This window comes from Trichomonas vaginalis, chromosome IV (genome assembly GCF_026262505.1).
Source record: "Trichomonas vaginalis G3 chromosome IV, whole genome shotgun sequence".
Taxonomy (NCBI): Eukaryota; Parabasalia; order Trichomonadida; family Trichomonadidae; genus Trichomonas; species Trichomonas vaginalis.
The window spans coordinates 35509156-35525618 of NC_067206.1; the positions used below are offsets into that span (position 1 = coordinate 35509156).

Genomic DNA, 16463 nt, shown 5'->3' on the forward strand with positions numbered 1-16463 from the left:
TATAATTATTCAATGCTGCAATATAAAGTGCGGTTTCTCCATCTTCATTTTTTTCATTGATATTAGCACCGTGTGAAATAAGAAGTTCAGCAATTTCTTTAAAATTATCCAATACTGCATTATAAAGTGCGGTTTTTCCATCGTTATCTTTTTCATCGATATTAGCACCATGTGAAATAAGAAATTCAGCAATTTCTTTATAATTATTCAATGCTGCAATATAAAGTGCGGTTTCTCCATCTTCATTTTTTCATTGATATTAGCACCATGTGAAATAAGAAATTCAGCAATTTCTTTATAATTATTCAATGCTGCAATATAAAGTGCGGTTTCTCCATCTTCATTTTTTTCATTGATATTAGCACCATGTGAAATAAGAAGTTCAGCAGTTTCTTTATAATTATTCAATGCTGCAATATAAGTGCGGTTTTCCATCTATTTTTTTTTCATTGATATTAGCACCATGTGAAATAAGAAGTTCAGCAGTTTCTTTATAATTATTCATGCTGCAATATGAAGTGCGGTTTTTCCATTATTATTTTTTTCATTGATATTAGCACCATGTAAATAAGAAGTTCAGCAGTTTCTTTAAAATTATTCCATGCTGCAATATGAAGTGCGGTTCTCCATTATTATCTTTTTCATTGATATTAGCACCATGTAAAATAAGAAGTTCAGCAGTTTCTTTACTATTATTCAATGCTGCAATATGAAGCGCGGTTTCTCCATCGTTTCTTTTTCATCGATATTAGCACCATGTGAAATAAGAAATTCAGCAATTTCTTTATATTATTCAATGCTGCAATATGAAGTGCGGTTTCTCCATCTTCATTTTTTTCATTGATATTAGCACCATGTGAAATAAGAAGTTCAGCAGTTTCTTTATAATTATTCAATGCTGCAATATAAAGTGCGGTTTCTCCATCTTCATTTTTTTCATTGATATTAGCACCGTGTGAAATAAGAAGTTCAGCAATTTCTTTAAAATTATCCAATACTGCATTATAAAGTGCGGTTTTTCCATAGTTATTTTTTTCATCGATATTAGCACTGTGTGAAATAAGAAGTTCAGCAGTTTCTTTACTATTATTCCATGCTGCAATATAAAGTGCGGTTTCTCCATTGTTATCTTTTTCATCGATATTAGCACTGTGTGAAATAAGAAATTCGGCAGTTTCTTTAAAATTATTCCATGCTGCAATATGAAGTGCGGTTTCTCCATTATTATCTTTTTCATCGATATTAGCACTGTGTGAAATAAGAAGTTCAGCAGTTTCTTTACTATTATTCCATGCTGCAATATGAAGTGCGGTTTCTCCATTATTATTTTTTTCATTGATATTAGCACCATGTAAAATAAGAAGTTCAGCAGTTTCTTTAAAATTATTCCATGCTGCAATATGAAGTGCGGTTTCTCCATTATTATCTTTTTCATCGATATTAGCACCATGTAAAATAAGAAGTTCAGCAGTTTCTTTACTATTATTCAATGCTGCAATATGAAGCGCGGTTTCTCCATCGTTATCTTTTTCATCGATATTAGCACCATGTGAAATAAGAAATTCAGCAATTTCTTTACTATTATTCAATGCTGCAATATAAAGTGCGGTTTCTCCATCGTTATCTTTTTCATCGATATTAGCACCATGTGAAATAAGAAGTTCAGCAGTTTCTTTATAATTATTCAATGCTGCAATATAAAGTGCGGTTTCTCCATCTTCATTTTTTTCATTGATATTAGCACCATGTGAAATAAGAAGTTCAGCAGTTTCTTTATAATTATTCCATGCTGCAATATGAAGTGCGGTTTTTCCATTATTATTTTTTTCATTGATATTTGCGCCAAGTGATAGGAAATATTCACAAAGGGATGGAAAATTAAATAGCGGTGTATAAACAAAACATTTGTTTATATCATTAGTTTGATCGAAATAAACTAAAAATGATTCAAGATTCTTATGTTTTCCGCAATAATTTAAGTTGATCTCTATTTTGTGCTCATTCATCAAAAATGTAACAAAATCAATGTCGTGTGAAGTAATTGCATATTCCATACATTTTTCATTTGGTTTTTGATATTTCAAACATTCACTCATGATTTCTTGATTTCCTCCTAAAAATGAAAATCTGAGACATTTTTGAGTTATTTCTGACTTAAATTTAGTTCTTAATAACTTGAAACAATCAACTGCTCCATGGTAACAACATAATTCAAGTAATGAATATCCTTTCTTAGAATGTGGATATAAATGGCTTTGAAGTGTTTGATCTTTATCAAATTCATCTCTTTCAGTGAATACGATAAATTTTTCTTTGTCATTATACATAATTGCTCTGTAAATTGTATTTTCTGTATGAATATCGAGATTTTCTGAATTATCTTCTTCAAAATTGGCAGATTTGTCTAATTTAATTCCAAATTCTTTATAAAACAGTATGTTTGGAATATACATGAGTTTGTTGACTTCTTCCACATGATATTCATCATATATGAGTTTGGCAAGAAATAAATATGACTTTGCATAGCGATTGTTGTAGGGAATGATATCTAAAATATCGCGTATCATTGTTTGAGGTGGAAATTTCTTTGAATCAATCAATTCTGTTTTGATCATTTTGTAAATCTTGTTTAATTCTTCTTCCTTTTCCGTTTTTAGCTGATACAATGCAAGACATGAATCGATATAGTATTTGTAGATACTTCGCAATTTGTTGTATTTGCTTGGATCAACGTCTTGGTCAGACATTAATAATTTTTGCAAAAGACATATTTGTATTTTACCATATAAAATATCCCTAAAATTTATTGGTAGAAAAAAATACTATCTTATACATGTGGAAAACAATGACAATAAAGATTTCGGATATAAATTATGAATTTTGATTAAGTTCATGGATATGAAATGATACAGTAACAATGGAAAAGCCGTTTACAATAGAATTTTCATCAAGATACTTGATTTATTAAAGATTTTTTTTGCCAATCATTCTAAATCAATTGATTCTTGGAATATAGATAAAAGGATATATTTAATTAATAAAAATATTTCGTACAATCTCTTTTTTTCGGTCAAAGAACAAGCATATCTTATTGTCCGAAAGAGTTAAATAAAGTTTTATGATCTATACATAAGCTTGTCTAGTAGGTGATTTTTCGCCAGAACCGGAGATTCTTTCAAAAAATTTCGGGCCTCGGGCGATAAATCTCCCTCGGCCAAAATGCACATCAATTTATAGTCAGAGGCAATCAATTCCCAAAGAGCCCTTTTTTTCTTTCTTATTTTTTATTACTGTCAGTGATTTTGAATGGGTATTTTAACTTTGAGTGGCCACATTGAGTTTTTGAGGTCGATATTTTTGGCCTATTTTAAAATATTTAGAATGACCATTCAGCCAGGGCGCTTATAGAAGCATCAGATAATGGGTGGTCGGATAGCTCGAAACGTGACAAAGTTGTCCAAAATAATATTTTTAAAGATAAATCTAAAATTTCTTTTATATAAATAGTGATAAGTTAGAATATTAAGTTTGAGTGAGATTTTTGAAAAATTTCCTAAAAGTGATTTTGGGAAGCCAAAATTATAATAAATATTAATAAATGCTAATTTAAACGCTAAATCAAAATAAAAAATATAAGGTAATTTTCGTGGGTTAAAAATCAAAATCATATTCTTGATTTTTATTTAATATTTATATTCCTGTAGTTAAATGAAATAAATTTATCCATATCATTTGAGGAGAATTGCATGAATTAGAAAATTGGCGGGGTTTAGCGATCTTAAATTCTCTTTTATAGAAATATTTGAATTGATTATAGCTTAGCTGGATAACATCCCGATCAAGTTCGATTCTAGTTTTTGTTATTATTTTTTTTCCTTTTCCCTTCCTAAGCGAAATTTTAAGGGGTAAAGTTGTTAAATCCATACATATACTTATGTTAATGTATAATATATGTAACTTCTGATATTTTATGCTGAATCTCAAAAAATATTTATTTGATTTTCATTAATTTCGACAAAAAAATGTTCTAAATACTATATATATTTTATATGCATACTGAAACGTCCCTATTATGGACTTTGCCAATTTAGGTCCATGAAAATTCAATATAGCACACTAAAGCCGCAATACCCATTCAAAATCACTGATAGTATTATTTTTTTTATTTCTTATTTTTTTGCACATTTATCTGTTTATATCTTTAAAGCACTATCATTATATTTCATAGATTACAATTTGTGTGAATATATGGGTATATTTTAAAATATCCTAAAGCAAAGAGAGAATTTAATTCTAAATATGAAATCTAGAGATTCCATGTTAATCATTCAAGAATCACTTACTTACATCTCAGGTTTTACTCTAAACAAGCTGGTTTGACCAGTTAGGAACTCATTTATCATTTTCCGTTATGTAACAGAAAAAAAATAAATTTTTTCAAACAAAAAATATGAGTGAAAAACAGCTTCCAAATCCAGTAAATCCGCATTCAAAAGTACTCAAGTTTAAGAAGACAAAGGGTGAACCAGCAGATTCAACAACTTTAATGGGCGTTATTAACTTATACAGAAAACAATTCGGACAAGATACACTTGAAGTTGATAATTTTCTAGCTCAATATATTCCAGCAGCAATAGAGAACAAACAGTTGAAAATAGTGAAGCCAAACGAAATAACAATTCAGCATTCAGTGATTGTTGATAACTTTAAAGGACAGACTGCACTTGCATTTATAAAATCATGGATTAGAGAATCGGATAAATTAAATGCATTATTATCACCTGGAAATTGCGGATATATAGATATTGTTCAGCCAAAAGAAGGAATTCAAAAGCTTGTACTTATTATTGCATTAATATACAAATAAATTTAGTTGTTCTGTCATTTAACCTTTCTTCTATTAGCAGATTTTTCTAAATATATTCTTGTTTTTTTATAATTATTACCTTTTATATAAATGCTTTAACTGATATTTTCATGATTGAATGATCCCAATTTAAAATTATGCTTTGGAAATGCTATAATAAAATTGAGTTGAAATCTTCAATTCAAATCAGAAATGCTGAGGTTCTATATAAACTAACTGTTTTATTGCATGCAAACGTAAAAAGATGGCCATCATTCGCAACCTTTTCTTATTTGATCAAAGATTTCCGATTCGAAAAACATAAGTAATCGGGTTTATGTTCATATTTCAATATATATTATAAATCCATTAAATTGTTGGAAGAAAATTAGTCTGAATATGAGCTAAGGCTGTATCCGGATACGACGGTTTTTTCAAATGATTTTGTTTGCATCTCTTTGCCTTTTTGGTCTTTTCCGAAATTGGGCAAATAAGGCAGATAGAACGACAATAGCAACAGATACCACCAAATCATCAAATGAATTAAATTCTTTACACGATTTTAAAAATGAAATTTCTGAAAACAATATGGACGAATTAGATGCATATCTTTTAGAAGTATCTAGCTCATCATCAAGTTCTTCTACACAAGAAAGTCCAGGAACGGACCCAACTGAAGATTCAAATTCTAGTTCTGCAACTGAAACTTCATCCTCACCTTCTACAACAGAATCTTCATCACCATCAACATCAGAATCTCCGTCATCTTCTAGTTCAGAGTTAGATCCAACTCCTTCATCAGAAAGCATTCCACCTCTAACTCCATTTGATACGATGTTTACGACTCCTTTAATCACTCCTCATTTCACCACACCTGCCGATACACCATTCTCAACAGCCTTTTCCACAGCTCATTCTACTCCTCATACAACGCCTTACTCAACATGGCACTCTACCCCCCATTCTACCCCACATTCCACAGCGCATTCTACCCCAGATTCCACCATGCATTCTACGCCTCATTCCACTCCAGATTCTACCATGCATTCTACTCCTCATTCCACTCCAGATTCAACAATGCACTCTACACCGCATTCTACTCCAGACTCAACTATGCATTCGACACCTCATTCAACACCACATTCAACACCGGATTCTACCATGCATTCTACACCACATTCTACTCCAGATTCCACAATGCACTCTACCCCTCATTCTACGCCAGATTCCACAATGCACTCTACCCCTCATTCTACGCCAGATTCTACTATGCATTCAACACCTCATTCGACTCCTCACTCTACTCCTCATTCTACACCACACTCAACACCTCATTCAACTCCAGCTTCTACACCACACTCAACACCTCATTCAACTCCAGCTTCTACACCTGCATCCACTCCAGCAACAACTCCTGCTGATACACCAGCAATCACAGAGAATGAAGCTGCACAAGCATTCGGAAGTACAACATTCATTGTTCCGATGACTATTGTTTTGATTGTTACCATTTCTCTTATTGTTGTTTTTGCACTCATTGCCATCAAAGTTGTTGGAGGTGGTAACGAAAAGTCTCATTCTGATGACTCTTGGCATGATCCTCTTCATTATGCAATTGATTCTGAGCTTATTGATGCTTAATTGTGTATTTTAGTTATTTATATCTTTTTTATTTTGTTCAAATTTTAAATTGTAGGTTCTCTCGTTTACGAAATTATAATTTTTCAAATTTTTTCATATGGAATAGGATTTTGAAGTAATTACCATAATAATCTAGTGAAAAGATGATATTTTCTACAAAGTCATGTCATAAAAGCATATAATTAGATGATATCTTATTTAAAATTATGAATCCTATTTGAATTGTGATAATTTTGGAGAGCAAATTAATGATATTTCCTTGAGTGTGGTAATTGTATGATAAATATAAGTAGAATTCTTCACAATTGAAAGAAAATTTTATCGAAATCAGAGAAATGAATGAATAACGAATGAAAACATATACATCATAAAGTAAAGATACTCTGAGGCTCTATTGCTAGAGTGTTAAATCTACGAGAGAATGCTCTGGAATATGTTCTAGAAATTGAGATGTTTTTAGCGGTTTTTTCGTCCTTTTTGGCCCAATGCCTCGTCCAGTTCTTCATCAGGAACACTTCAAGATTCCAGAGAACATCAAGTGCACAGTTAAGTCTGGTGTTGTCACAATCGAACACCAAGATCCAAAGGATAAGAAGACAAGCAAGCTCGTCAAGGATCTTTCCCACCTCAAGCTTGACTTCGAATACGATGAAAATGATCACCAGATTGTTGCCCGCTGCTGGTTCGGTAACCGTAAGCTCCTTGCCCGCATTGGTACACTCTTCGGCATCGTCAAGAACATGATCACCGGTGTTACACTCGGCTGGCGTTATAAGATGCACTTCGTTTACTCCCACTTCCCAATCAAGCACACATGCTCTGAGGATGGCCGTACATTCGACTTCAATGGTTTCATGGGTCACAAGGAACACAAGATTGTTACAGCTCCAGAAGGCGTTAGAATCTGGTCCAACGAATCTGTTGCTAAGGATGAAATCAACATCGAAGGTGCCAACCTCGAAGATGTTTCCCTCGTCTGCGGCCAGATCCACCAGCTTACAAAGATCAAAGATAAGGATCTTCGTAAGTTCCTCGATGGTATCTACGTCCAGCACATCGAACACCTCAAGGAGGAATAAATAAATTATAGATATTTATTTGGTAAATTACTATAGCACAACTTACTTTTTATCTATTAATTAATCACTTATTCATGGCTTCTCAAAGTAAAATAATGAAATATATCTTTTTCAATCTTGAAATAAAGAGATTGATAGTAGTCTCAATGATTACGATGTATTGTATATATGATAACTATTCTCTCAGATACAGTTCATGATTTGCTCATTTGAGTGAAAGAAATAATAGTAGGATTAGCACCATTTCTGCATGCCAATAATCTATGTCAATTACAATGATAACTTAGCATGTCTTCATTTTGAGTAGTGAACAAGTGATTTAATCTTCGTAATTTGATATCAAGTAAGTGGCAGAAATTGGTAGACTGGAAATGGAGTAATGTGGAATATGTGTTGATGACAGATAATGAAAGTTAATAGAAGAACTTCAAATTTTTCAAAAAATGAAAAAATAAAAAAAGATGTCAGTTTCATATTTAGAATATTTTCGTATCACGATTAAAAATCAAAGTTTTATAATCTTTTAAAGTAACCACTTTAAACTTCAAGGCGAGTGTGGATAGAGCGGATGATAGGACCAAGATTAGAGACCTTGCAGATTTCTTCATGGATCGTAAGAAGGTACATGTGATCGTATTCTTCTTGGAAGCCGCGGTAAACAAATTTCATAAGTGTATCACGTTCTTCATCTGTAAGACCTTTGATTGTGGCGGCAAGCTTGCTTTTCTCGATTGATGTGACAATTGTAAGAACGTTCTTGGCAGCGGCGTCCTTGGCATCCTTGAATAACTTAGCGCCTTCCTCGCCTTTCTTGCCTTCCGGATTTGCCTTCTTTTCACGAACTGGCATTTCCTCTAAAACACTCTGAAGAGCCTCTAATGGGTTAGTTCTGACTTTATTTTGTGCATCGAGGAGTTTTGCTGCAAGAGTTTCAGCGTAGGACATTTGATACTGGATAAAAATTCAATATAAAGTCACCTTTCTCCTTCACTTCTTCAGCTCTTTTATCATTGATCAATGATGACACTAAAAATAAGAATTCTCTTAGACAACGTATATATTTTACATACTTTTCGCATCATAATCACATTTGAAGATCTTTTTTTGAAATCTAATTTTCTTTCTGATTGCAAACAAATGATATATTAAGTTTAAATTTTGTGAGCGAAGATAATTATTGAATGATGATAGTCAAACTCATATATTATTTTCTCCAAAACAAAATATTTTGTCCTTATCTAAATTTCTTATAGATTTTAATATTAGATTGATCGGCCAATATAATTTTATTTGAACTCTGCTGTAGTGTCCGATTATTAATTTATGAAATAGATTTTGTTTCTTTTAGGTTCTTTCTAAGATATTTTTGCATACTTTTTTCAACATATGCTAAAAAAGTAACTACGGAACAAAAAATCAAATCGAAATTATGAAAAAACTAAAATTATTCCAATATAAGAGAAGAACCAGAGTAGCTTGGAAGGGAAAGAATAAGCTCTGTACTTAAAAAGATGAAAGAATAAAAAAAATTGAAAAAATTTATCGAAATTGTTACAAAAAAAATATTTAAATCTGCATATATTCCCAAATAATATAAAAACTTCATATATATTTGGTGCCCGAAGGCTAAAGGTCTTGTGGTCTCTTTTGTGTTGTTTCCCACGGATTTCCTTGTACATTAATCACCGATGCTACGCCATGTTTGAATGTGCATTTGTATACTGTTAAACCGGAAACGTCTTTAAATACTGGGAATGTGAGATATGAGAAATAAGACTTAGTAAGAGCAGGCAAGTACCTATTGCCGATGAAGGCAATATGCTTAAATGCCTGGTCTGATCTAAGCTTTGTAACTAATATGTTCAGGAAGACGTGTGACATGCCTGCCTGAACTTATTATTTTTGATTCCAATTTGGTCAAACCGATATTCCTACCGAAATTTTTCTATTAATTTTACCGGCGTGATGCACCAATATCATTTTGATTTTTCAGACTTATTTTCCTTGCAAAACTGATCCATTACTGATGGAAAATTAGCATATTAAAAATAAACGATAATTTTCAAATAAATTGCAAATTTTCAATTTCTTTAATTTTATTGATATTTCCAAGTATTTACCTGCTATATTCATTGGTTTTATCAGCACTCAATTTATATCGTTTAATTTCGAATTAAAAACAATAAAATTTGTAATTATCCATCAAAATCTCGATAAAGCAACTATTCATTTCAGTATATAGCTCAAAATTGATAGGTTAAAATCTGAACTGTTCTAGTTTGAGTATATTCATATTTTTATTCCTTATGAATATGATTTATAATTAATCTCACTCCTTAAGAATATTTTCTGGTGTGACTTCTTCAAGATAAGCAAAATTGGAGTAAATCCTTTCTCCATCAATTGTCTTCCATTGATCAAGCTTGAGGAGTTTTTCATTGATCTTCTTTTGAAGTTCTGGCTGCATTGCTTTTCTCTTTGGAGAATTTGCGCCGTAAACGTCAAGAGAACGAAGGATTGTGAATCCAGCGTAGTTGAAAGCATACATTGCAGACCATAAGTATGCATCAAGACTGTTGCCTTTCTTTACATCAAAGAACATTGGGGCAACACCTGTTGAAACAATGATCGCAACTTTGCGGCCAGCAAGGACTCCTTGATGTAATACTTTCTCGCCATCATAGCTGAAACCAAATGAAAATACACGCTCTGTAAAGGAGTAGAAGCATGCCGGGAGACGGCCAAACCAAAGTGGAGCAAAGACGAGAACATGTGTTGACCATAACAGGTTTGCTTGCTGAACTTTGATTGTATCAATGAGATTATCAGGAATACCCTGATTATTTGAGTAGTTGAATGGATCTGTTTCGACCTTCTTGAAATCCTTAGCAGAAGCATTGACATCAAAACCTTCTTCAATCAAGTTAACATATCTAACCTCATGGCCTGCTGCTTCAAGAGCTGCCTTTGCTGAGTCAGCAAAGCGGAATGCAGTTGCTTTGTGTGTTGGATCTGGATGAGCAACTAAGATCAAGACGTGCATTTTAGACATCACGAGAAATGAACTGACTTAAATTCAATACGAAAGAATTCATTTTTAAATTTTTATAGAGGAATTATTGAATAAGTTATCAGAAATTTTCAATTGAAAATTTTTAAAATTGATCGCTCTTTATAATATATTGTTGTACTTGCGTACACTGCATTATGGATAAATTTTAAAATTGAATTGAGAAAAGCGTTCATAAAATTGTCACAAGTAATATTATTGAACGTAATGCATCCTTTAAGTTTTACAATTTTATAATGTCGTTAAATAAATTGAATAGTTATCAATAGCATTCAAATCCTCACAAAAAATATTTTCTCTGAAAATTGAATTACCGTAGGTTGAATAGCCCGAGACCAATTTCAAAGGTCGTGTACCAATAAAAAATTTTGAATCAATTTACACAACGTGCCCATTTTAATCACTCAATATTTGAGAAAATAATTCAATTTTGAGAAGAATGGTCCTCTGTGTTTTGAGTGAGTGACGAAAAAAAATCTCAGAAAAATTGAATGAGTTTTTATGGCCATGAACCAAATTTGTGAAGTTCCCGTTTAAAAAAATGCAACCAAGAACACGAATTCCCGAGTTTGCAGAATTAGAAAACTATAAAAATCTTGGGCTATTGACCCAGATGCAACTCGATTTACTCTATCGAAGAGTAAATGGCGAGTCTTATCAACAAATACGGAATGTTTACTCAATTTCAAAGACGACAGTAGCACGCGCAATCATGCGCACTGCTACTTGTCGTTCATGGACAAAAGGTCAGTCAGGGGGTGGTATGACCCTTTTGTCACTACCAGATGAAATGCAGTTCAAAAAACTTGTTCAAGAGATGGCAGACGACTTGAACTGTATTACAACATCAATGGCCATTGCTGTCTGTACGGAATTACAAAATAGGAGATTAAAATTTGCGGCGCGGGTACTAATCGCTGCAAGATGCCCGCATCTTCTAGCGAAGCTCGCTGATTACTGCCCATCGCCATCCCGTGGCTGGCTTAATCATATCGCCACAAGATTGTCAATTCGGATTGTGAGCTCCCAAACTATTGATATGCTCCGACGCTCTACCTGTGACGCAAACCATATTCGCCAATTTTTCCTCTCCAAGCATAGATAATTTGCCCGCAGGAAGAAGTTTATTGCGAATATGGACGAGACAATGCTCTATTCCAAACGTCACTGCGAATCGCCCAGTTCGCGCTGAAAAGTCTCAGCTTCCACATCTTACAGGGGTCTGTACCATCTTTGCAGATGGTACAACTATGAAGCCAATGGTGATACTTCCACAAAAGAAGACCCTTGATGCGGAATTGGAAGATCTGGACGCCTTTTTTGTTCGCTCCGAGAGTGGATGGATGAGTTAGTATGACTATCTTGGGTACGGCGGCACTGCGTTCCACCTTACCCAAGTTAACGGTTTGACACTTTACAAAACCGGTAACGTATATTTTACAATACAACCATAACACCAACTTAACCTTAAATTTTTACAAAACCGTCTGACATATAAACGACTTCACTAACGACTTCACAAACGACAACACCAACTTAACCTTAAATATTTACAAAACCATCTGACACATAAACGACTTCACAAACGACAACACCAACTTAACCTTAAATATTTACAAAACCGTCTGACACATAAACGACTTCACTAACGACTTCACTAACATTTTCGCTAACGACTTCACTAACGACTTCACTAACGAATTCACTACCGTCCTCACTAAATAAAAAACAACCTTATTTTATTTTTTTAAATTTTTTATTTCATTACAAAGACATGTCCGACTACATTTACTATGACTCTTTCCCAGAACGTTTCCGTGAACTATTCAAAACTCAAGTAAAACTGAGAAACATGCATTTTAACAAAGACAGACCCATTGACGATGAAAGAAACCCTAAATATATTATAATACCTTATGATGCTAAATTTATTGCATACATTCCTTATGGTCGCAGAGGAACGAAAACTATTTCAACAAAGACGAAAAATTATTTCTGGAGCGATGAAGAAAATTGCCTTATCTACATAAATACATACTTAAATAAAGCTACATATTGTACAAAAGAAGGTTGGACTGGATTTGAGCTCTACATATACGACGACGATGGAAACAGACGTTGTGTATACCCATACGATAATATGTACCATTGTTTTCATCAAGCATTAAACGAATACATAGTCAGTAAGGGTCTCATTCCTGTTGAGTAGATATGTTTTATTTTTGTTCTGTCATTTATATAAAAATAAACTTAAAAATAAATGATATCACCACCCTCACACGTATGAAAACATAGCACAAAAATAAATTTAGGTGAAGTGGTGAGATCTCACCTCTTTTTTCACCTCTTTTTCACCCTGTTGAATTCATTGCTTTATAACTCTCTTCCTTTCTCCAACTCTTCTAACTTCTTCTTAAGTTCAGCAATGTTGTCCTCATGAAGTTTAATCTTTCTCAAAATTCCTTCTTTATCTAATGGTTGCTTTATCTTTCTAAACTGAACTCTACCATCCTTCATAGTATGAACGTAAAAACCTTCTGGAATAGTTCCTGATTTAATGTATTCTACCAAAAACTTTTGTTTCATTGCTTCAGTGACTTTAGTCGTCATTTCAATCAAATAAAAATTTTAATATTAAATAAAAATAACGTTATTTTTTTTCAGTAAGGAAACGCAGGAGTTTTACGATTTATTTGAGGAGTAGGTTCTGGTTTAAATGTTGGAGTCGGTTTAGGAGTTGACTTTTGAATAGGAGTTTGTACTTCCATAGGTTCAGGAGTCATTGAAGGTTTTGCTTGTGAAGGCGTTGGTTTTGACGTTGGTTTTGGCGAAGGTGTTGGAGTTTGTTTAACTTCAGCTACTTCAGTATTATTTACAACATTTGCTTTATTTCTTTTCAACATCATAACTGCTCCTGCTGTAGCTAGCAAACCTAGTGGGAGACCATATCTTATATAAGGACTTGACCAAATGCTATTTTTGACAGGAGCTGGTGGAACACCTAACCTTGGTGAGACTGCTCTTTGCCATTGTGCAGCTCGTAAGAAATATTTAATAGGTGCTCCATAATCGTTTGGTAAAGTTTGTTTCATAGATGGTGAAGGTTCACGAGAGCTTGATGAAGAACTCATTTATAAGCTTTAAAATAAACGTTCATCCTTTATTCCTCACTGTCGTCCGCAGCTAAGTTATAGTCATCTAATCTTATTATTGGGATTCCATTAGCACGCACCTGAATGGCAAAGCAATAATCCCTCATAAATCCAATAAGTGGCTTTGGTACATTTTCAGTTGCTAGTTCAATAGGTCCTTTAACAGACAATTTGTATGTTATTGGAGCAGTAGATGTTTGACCTTGCTGGAAGCAAAAGTCCACTTCTGTTGGAAAACCACATAAGAAATGTGTGTTGTCATAGCTATCCCATTTATGTTCCACACTACCATCATCCACCAATGACCTCATAACATCTTCATTAAATCCAATCATATCATTGTTTGTATTGCAAGCGTTCGCAACCATTTCATAAAATACAGGTCCATATGATTTTTCAGGTTCTGCAGGCATATTTCCATAAGCTCCCATGGAAAGCTGAAGATATTTAAACTTAGGGTTCTCAAAATTAACATAATAGTTGTCTTTCTTTCTAAATAGTGCCCAAATACTTTTAACATTAATAGGCGTATAAGCTGCTGTAAATGTTGCACTTTGAACTATCTGTATTCTTTGAGAATGAACCGTCCATAGGAATCCAATCCATAACTTTAACAGGAAAACATAAAGCCTCGTTTGTATAATGTTCTACAAGTTCTGTATAAATGTTAGGGTCTAAAGAGAATGATTTTGGATGAATGAAACATTCATTAAAATCCATCTTTGTTCGAAATAGTTGCTGGGTTACAGTTGTAATAGTAACTGTTCCACTAGCTTCTATTGCCTTCGTTATCATAGTGAATGGTTCATTCCATGGAACAAATTTATTTGTCGGTGGATTTGAATCTGAAGCAAATGCAACTTTAAGAGTTGGATTGAAAGCAACGATATCATTTACAGATATAGATGTGCATTGTAAGGCGTCGCTACTGAACTTTACTTTAAGCTGAACGTTTCCAAAAGCTGGAATAAATCGAATAGCTTCTAATGGAAGGAATCTTCTAACAGGAATTCTTAAACGAAGCTTAAAATCAAATGATTTTCCTGCTGTAATTGGACCACTAACAATTTGTCCTGTTCTGCATGTTCCCGAATGACTCCATACATCTTCATGTCGAGTCTTTGAGAAAACATCTACTTTCTTTATTTGTTCGGTAGTTTGTGAGTTTGAAGTTATATATGCTTCTTCTCTTGCGTTGTCTTGAGAATATACGATACGACCATTTGCAAGGATTTGATATCCAGCAACTGCATAGAAAGCGTCATCGAAACCAATCCAAAATCCTGGTGGGTTTGTTTTATTGGAACCTGAACCAATTTCTTTATCTACAATAAATTGACCTTCCATTTTATACGTAATGAATGTATTGTAAAGGTCCAACATATTTTCACCAGGAGGTGAGAGATTGAATGTTACCCATGTGTTATCTTTAGCAGTTCCAGGTTGTGATGGAATCTTTGCGTCAGAATATTTTCTATTAGTGTCACCAATTTGAACTGCATTGTCTATGATATCGAAATATGAGCGAATCTGATGAATATGCTCTGCTGGAGTACATTCGTTTAGCTGTTCGTTCTGCATGTATTTACTTCAGATAAAAATATCTATTTACTTCATTATTCTCACTTCTTCTTCTTGACATTCGTGTGGAAGTTGTTTTTTGACATTTTCAATGAACTGTACATTCTCTTTTGTCTCAACTTCTTTCACTGGTGGGTCAGGGTTCTTTGACTCGGTTTGTTTTTCAATGAAATTCACGAACTTTGCAATAAGCTCTTGGTTCGTTATTGAAAGAAACATCTGGCTTCTTTTCTTCTGGTTCTATTGACTTTTCAGTTTGAATAGAAGGTTTTATATGGGCTTGCCCTCGGTGCCATGCACCTTAATGTTGTCCTCTCTGTATTCGCTAATGGAACCTTTCTTTTTCTTACATATATTTACCATTTTACTCTGATTTACGTAATAGAAAGGATGTTGTATTCCTCTGGCGTCATTTAATATAATAGACTCTCGTTCTGATTTTGACAAGCTCATTTTACATCGGTTAAAGTTTTAATTTTGTTTTTTATCTGCAGTCAAATGACTCAGACAAGCCCTACGGAACAAGACCCAAGGGTCATAGATGTTGAAGCATTGAAGAAAGAAATTCGTGAGCAATTTTATCCGAACTGAAGGAACAAAAACAAGAACAAAAGCCAGAGAGACCAAAGAGAAAACTTAAGTGAAAAACAACTTGCTGCATTAGCTGCTGGAAGACAAAAGAAACCCACGTTTGCTGGCGAAGAAAGCTAGAGAAGAAGCTGAAGCAAAGAAAGAGTAAATGTTTATTTTTATCGGAACTAAATGTATAGACAAATACCTTTATCTGTTGCGTTCAGTAGTGAAAACCCTGACGTCAAAATAAAGGGGAACAGAGTTACGTTTAAGTTTCCAACAGACTGGATTGTGAACATAAATGAAGAGAAGTACATTGGCATAACATCTATGTATATAACACGTGCTTTCAGAAAGGTTGACTTTATACTTCAAGTCGAGATAGAAAATGACGAACAGTCTTTAAGCGCCCCAAAACATTCACATATACAAATACTTTAAAGACGTACAACATTGTTGCAATGTATGATTTCATTTAATGAGATGTTCGAGAAAAAGTTCAACATTGAGTACAAACTTTA

At 33.4% G+C, this 16463-nt stretch overlaps 8 protein-coding genes and 1 pseudogene across 9 annotated transcripts, besides 2 other annotated features; 4 read left to right on the forward strand and 5 right to left on the reverse strand.

Annotated features, from left to right (window-relative positions):
• Window positions 1-62: 62 nt before the first annotated feature.
• Window positions 63-2747, reverse strand: TVAGG3_0227000 (annotated as a pseudogene). Its single transcript has one exon. A coding segment is annotated over exon 1 (2685 nt).
• A 1677-nt stretch (window positions 2748-4424) lies between these two features.
• TVAGG3_0227010 (uncharacterized protein) lies at window positions 4425-4907 on the forward strand (the record flags this gene model as incomplete). Its single annotated transcript, XM_001313281.1, has 1 exon — window positions 4451-4867. The coding sequence occupies one exon, from the start codon at window positions 4451-4453 to the stop codon at window positions 4865-4867; it is 417 nt and encodes a 138-aa protein (XP_001313282.1).
• A 347-nt stretch (window positions 4908-5254) lies between these two features.
• Window positions 5255-6556, forward strand: TVAGG3_0227020 (bifunctional inhibitor/lipid-transfer protein/seed storage 2s albumin superfamily protein family; the record flags this gene model as incomplete). The annotated part of the gene is made up of 1 exon (XM_001294320.2): window positions 5924-6411. A coding segment is annotated over one exon (488 nt), but the record flags the coding sequence as incomplete, so codon positions are not given.
• Window positions 6557-6937: 381 nt separating this feature from the next.
• TVAGG3_0227030 (rRNA binding) lies at window positions 6938-7597 on the forward strand (the record flags this gene model as incomplete). The annotated part of the gene is made up of 1 exon (XM_001294321.2): window positions 6973-7566. The coding sequence occupies one exon, from the start codon at window positions 6973-6975 to the stop codon at window positions 7564-7566; it is 594 nt and encodes a 197-aa protein (XP_001294322.1).
• A 432-nt stretch (window positions 7598-8029) lies between these two features.
• TVAGG3_0227040 (Arp2/3 complex-mediated actin nucleation) lies at window positions 8030-8549 on the reverse strand (the record flags this gene model as incomplete). Its single annotated transcript, XM_051227206.1, has 1 exon — window positions 8104-8511. The coding sequence occupies one exon, from the start codon at window positions 8509-8511 to the stop codon at window positions 8104-8106; it is 408 nt and encodes a 135-aa protein (XP_051112192.1).
• Window positions 8550-9109: 560 nt separating this feature from the next.
• Window positions 9110-9471, reverse strand: TVAGG3_0227050 (uncharacterized protein; the record flags this gene model as incomplete). Its single annotated transcript, XM_051227207.1, has 1 exon — window positions 9193-9447. The coding sequence occupies one exon, from the start codon at window positions 9445-9447 to the stop codon at window positions 9193-9195; it is 255 nt and encodes an 84-aa protein (XP_051112193.1).
• Window positions 9472-9895: 424 nt separating this feature from the next.
• TVAGG3_0227060 (flavodoxin-like fold family protein) lies at window positions 9896-10618 on the reverse strand (the record flags this gene model as incomplete). The annotated part of the gene is made up of 1 exon (XM_001313282.1): window positions 9896-10618. The coding sequence occupies one exon, from the start codon at window positions 10616-10618 to the stop codon at window positions 9896-9898; it is 723 nt and encodes a 240-aa protein (XP_001313283.1).
• Window positions 10619-11177: 559 nt separating this feature from the next.
• Window positions 11178-11741, forward strand: TVAGG3_0227070 (DDE endonuclease family; the record flags this gene model as incomplete). The annotated part of the gene is made up of 1 exon (XM_001313283.1): window positions 11178-11741. One exon carries the CDS (start codon window positions 11178-11180, stop codon window positions 11739-11741), a length of 564 nt encoding a protein of 187 aa, XP_001313284.1.
• Window positions 11742-12226: 485 nt separating this feature from the next.
• Window positions 12227-13027: a terminal%2Cinverted (terminal inverted repeat of Maverick-2 transposon ID:TVAGG3_0227080).
• Window positions 12227-16463: part of a mobile genetic element that runs on past the window's edge.
• On the reverse strand, window positions 13297-13767 carry TVAGG3_0227090 (repellent protein 1 family; the record flags this gene model as incomplete). Its single annotated transcript, XM_051227208.1, has 1 exon — window positions 13297-13767. One exon carries the CDS (start codon window positions 13765-13767, stop codon window positions 13297-13299), a length of 471 nt encoding a protein of 156 aa, XP_051112194.1.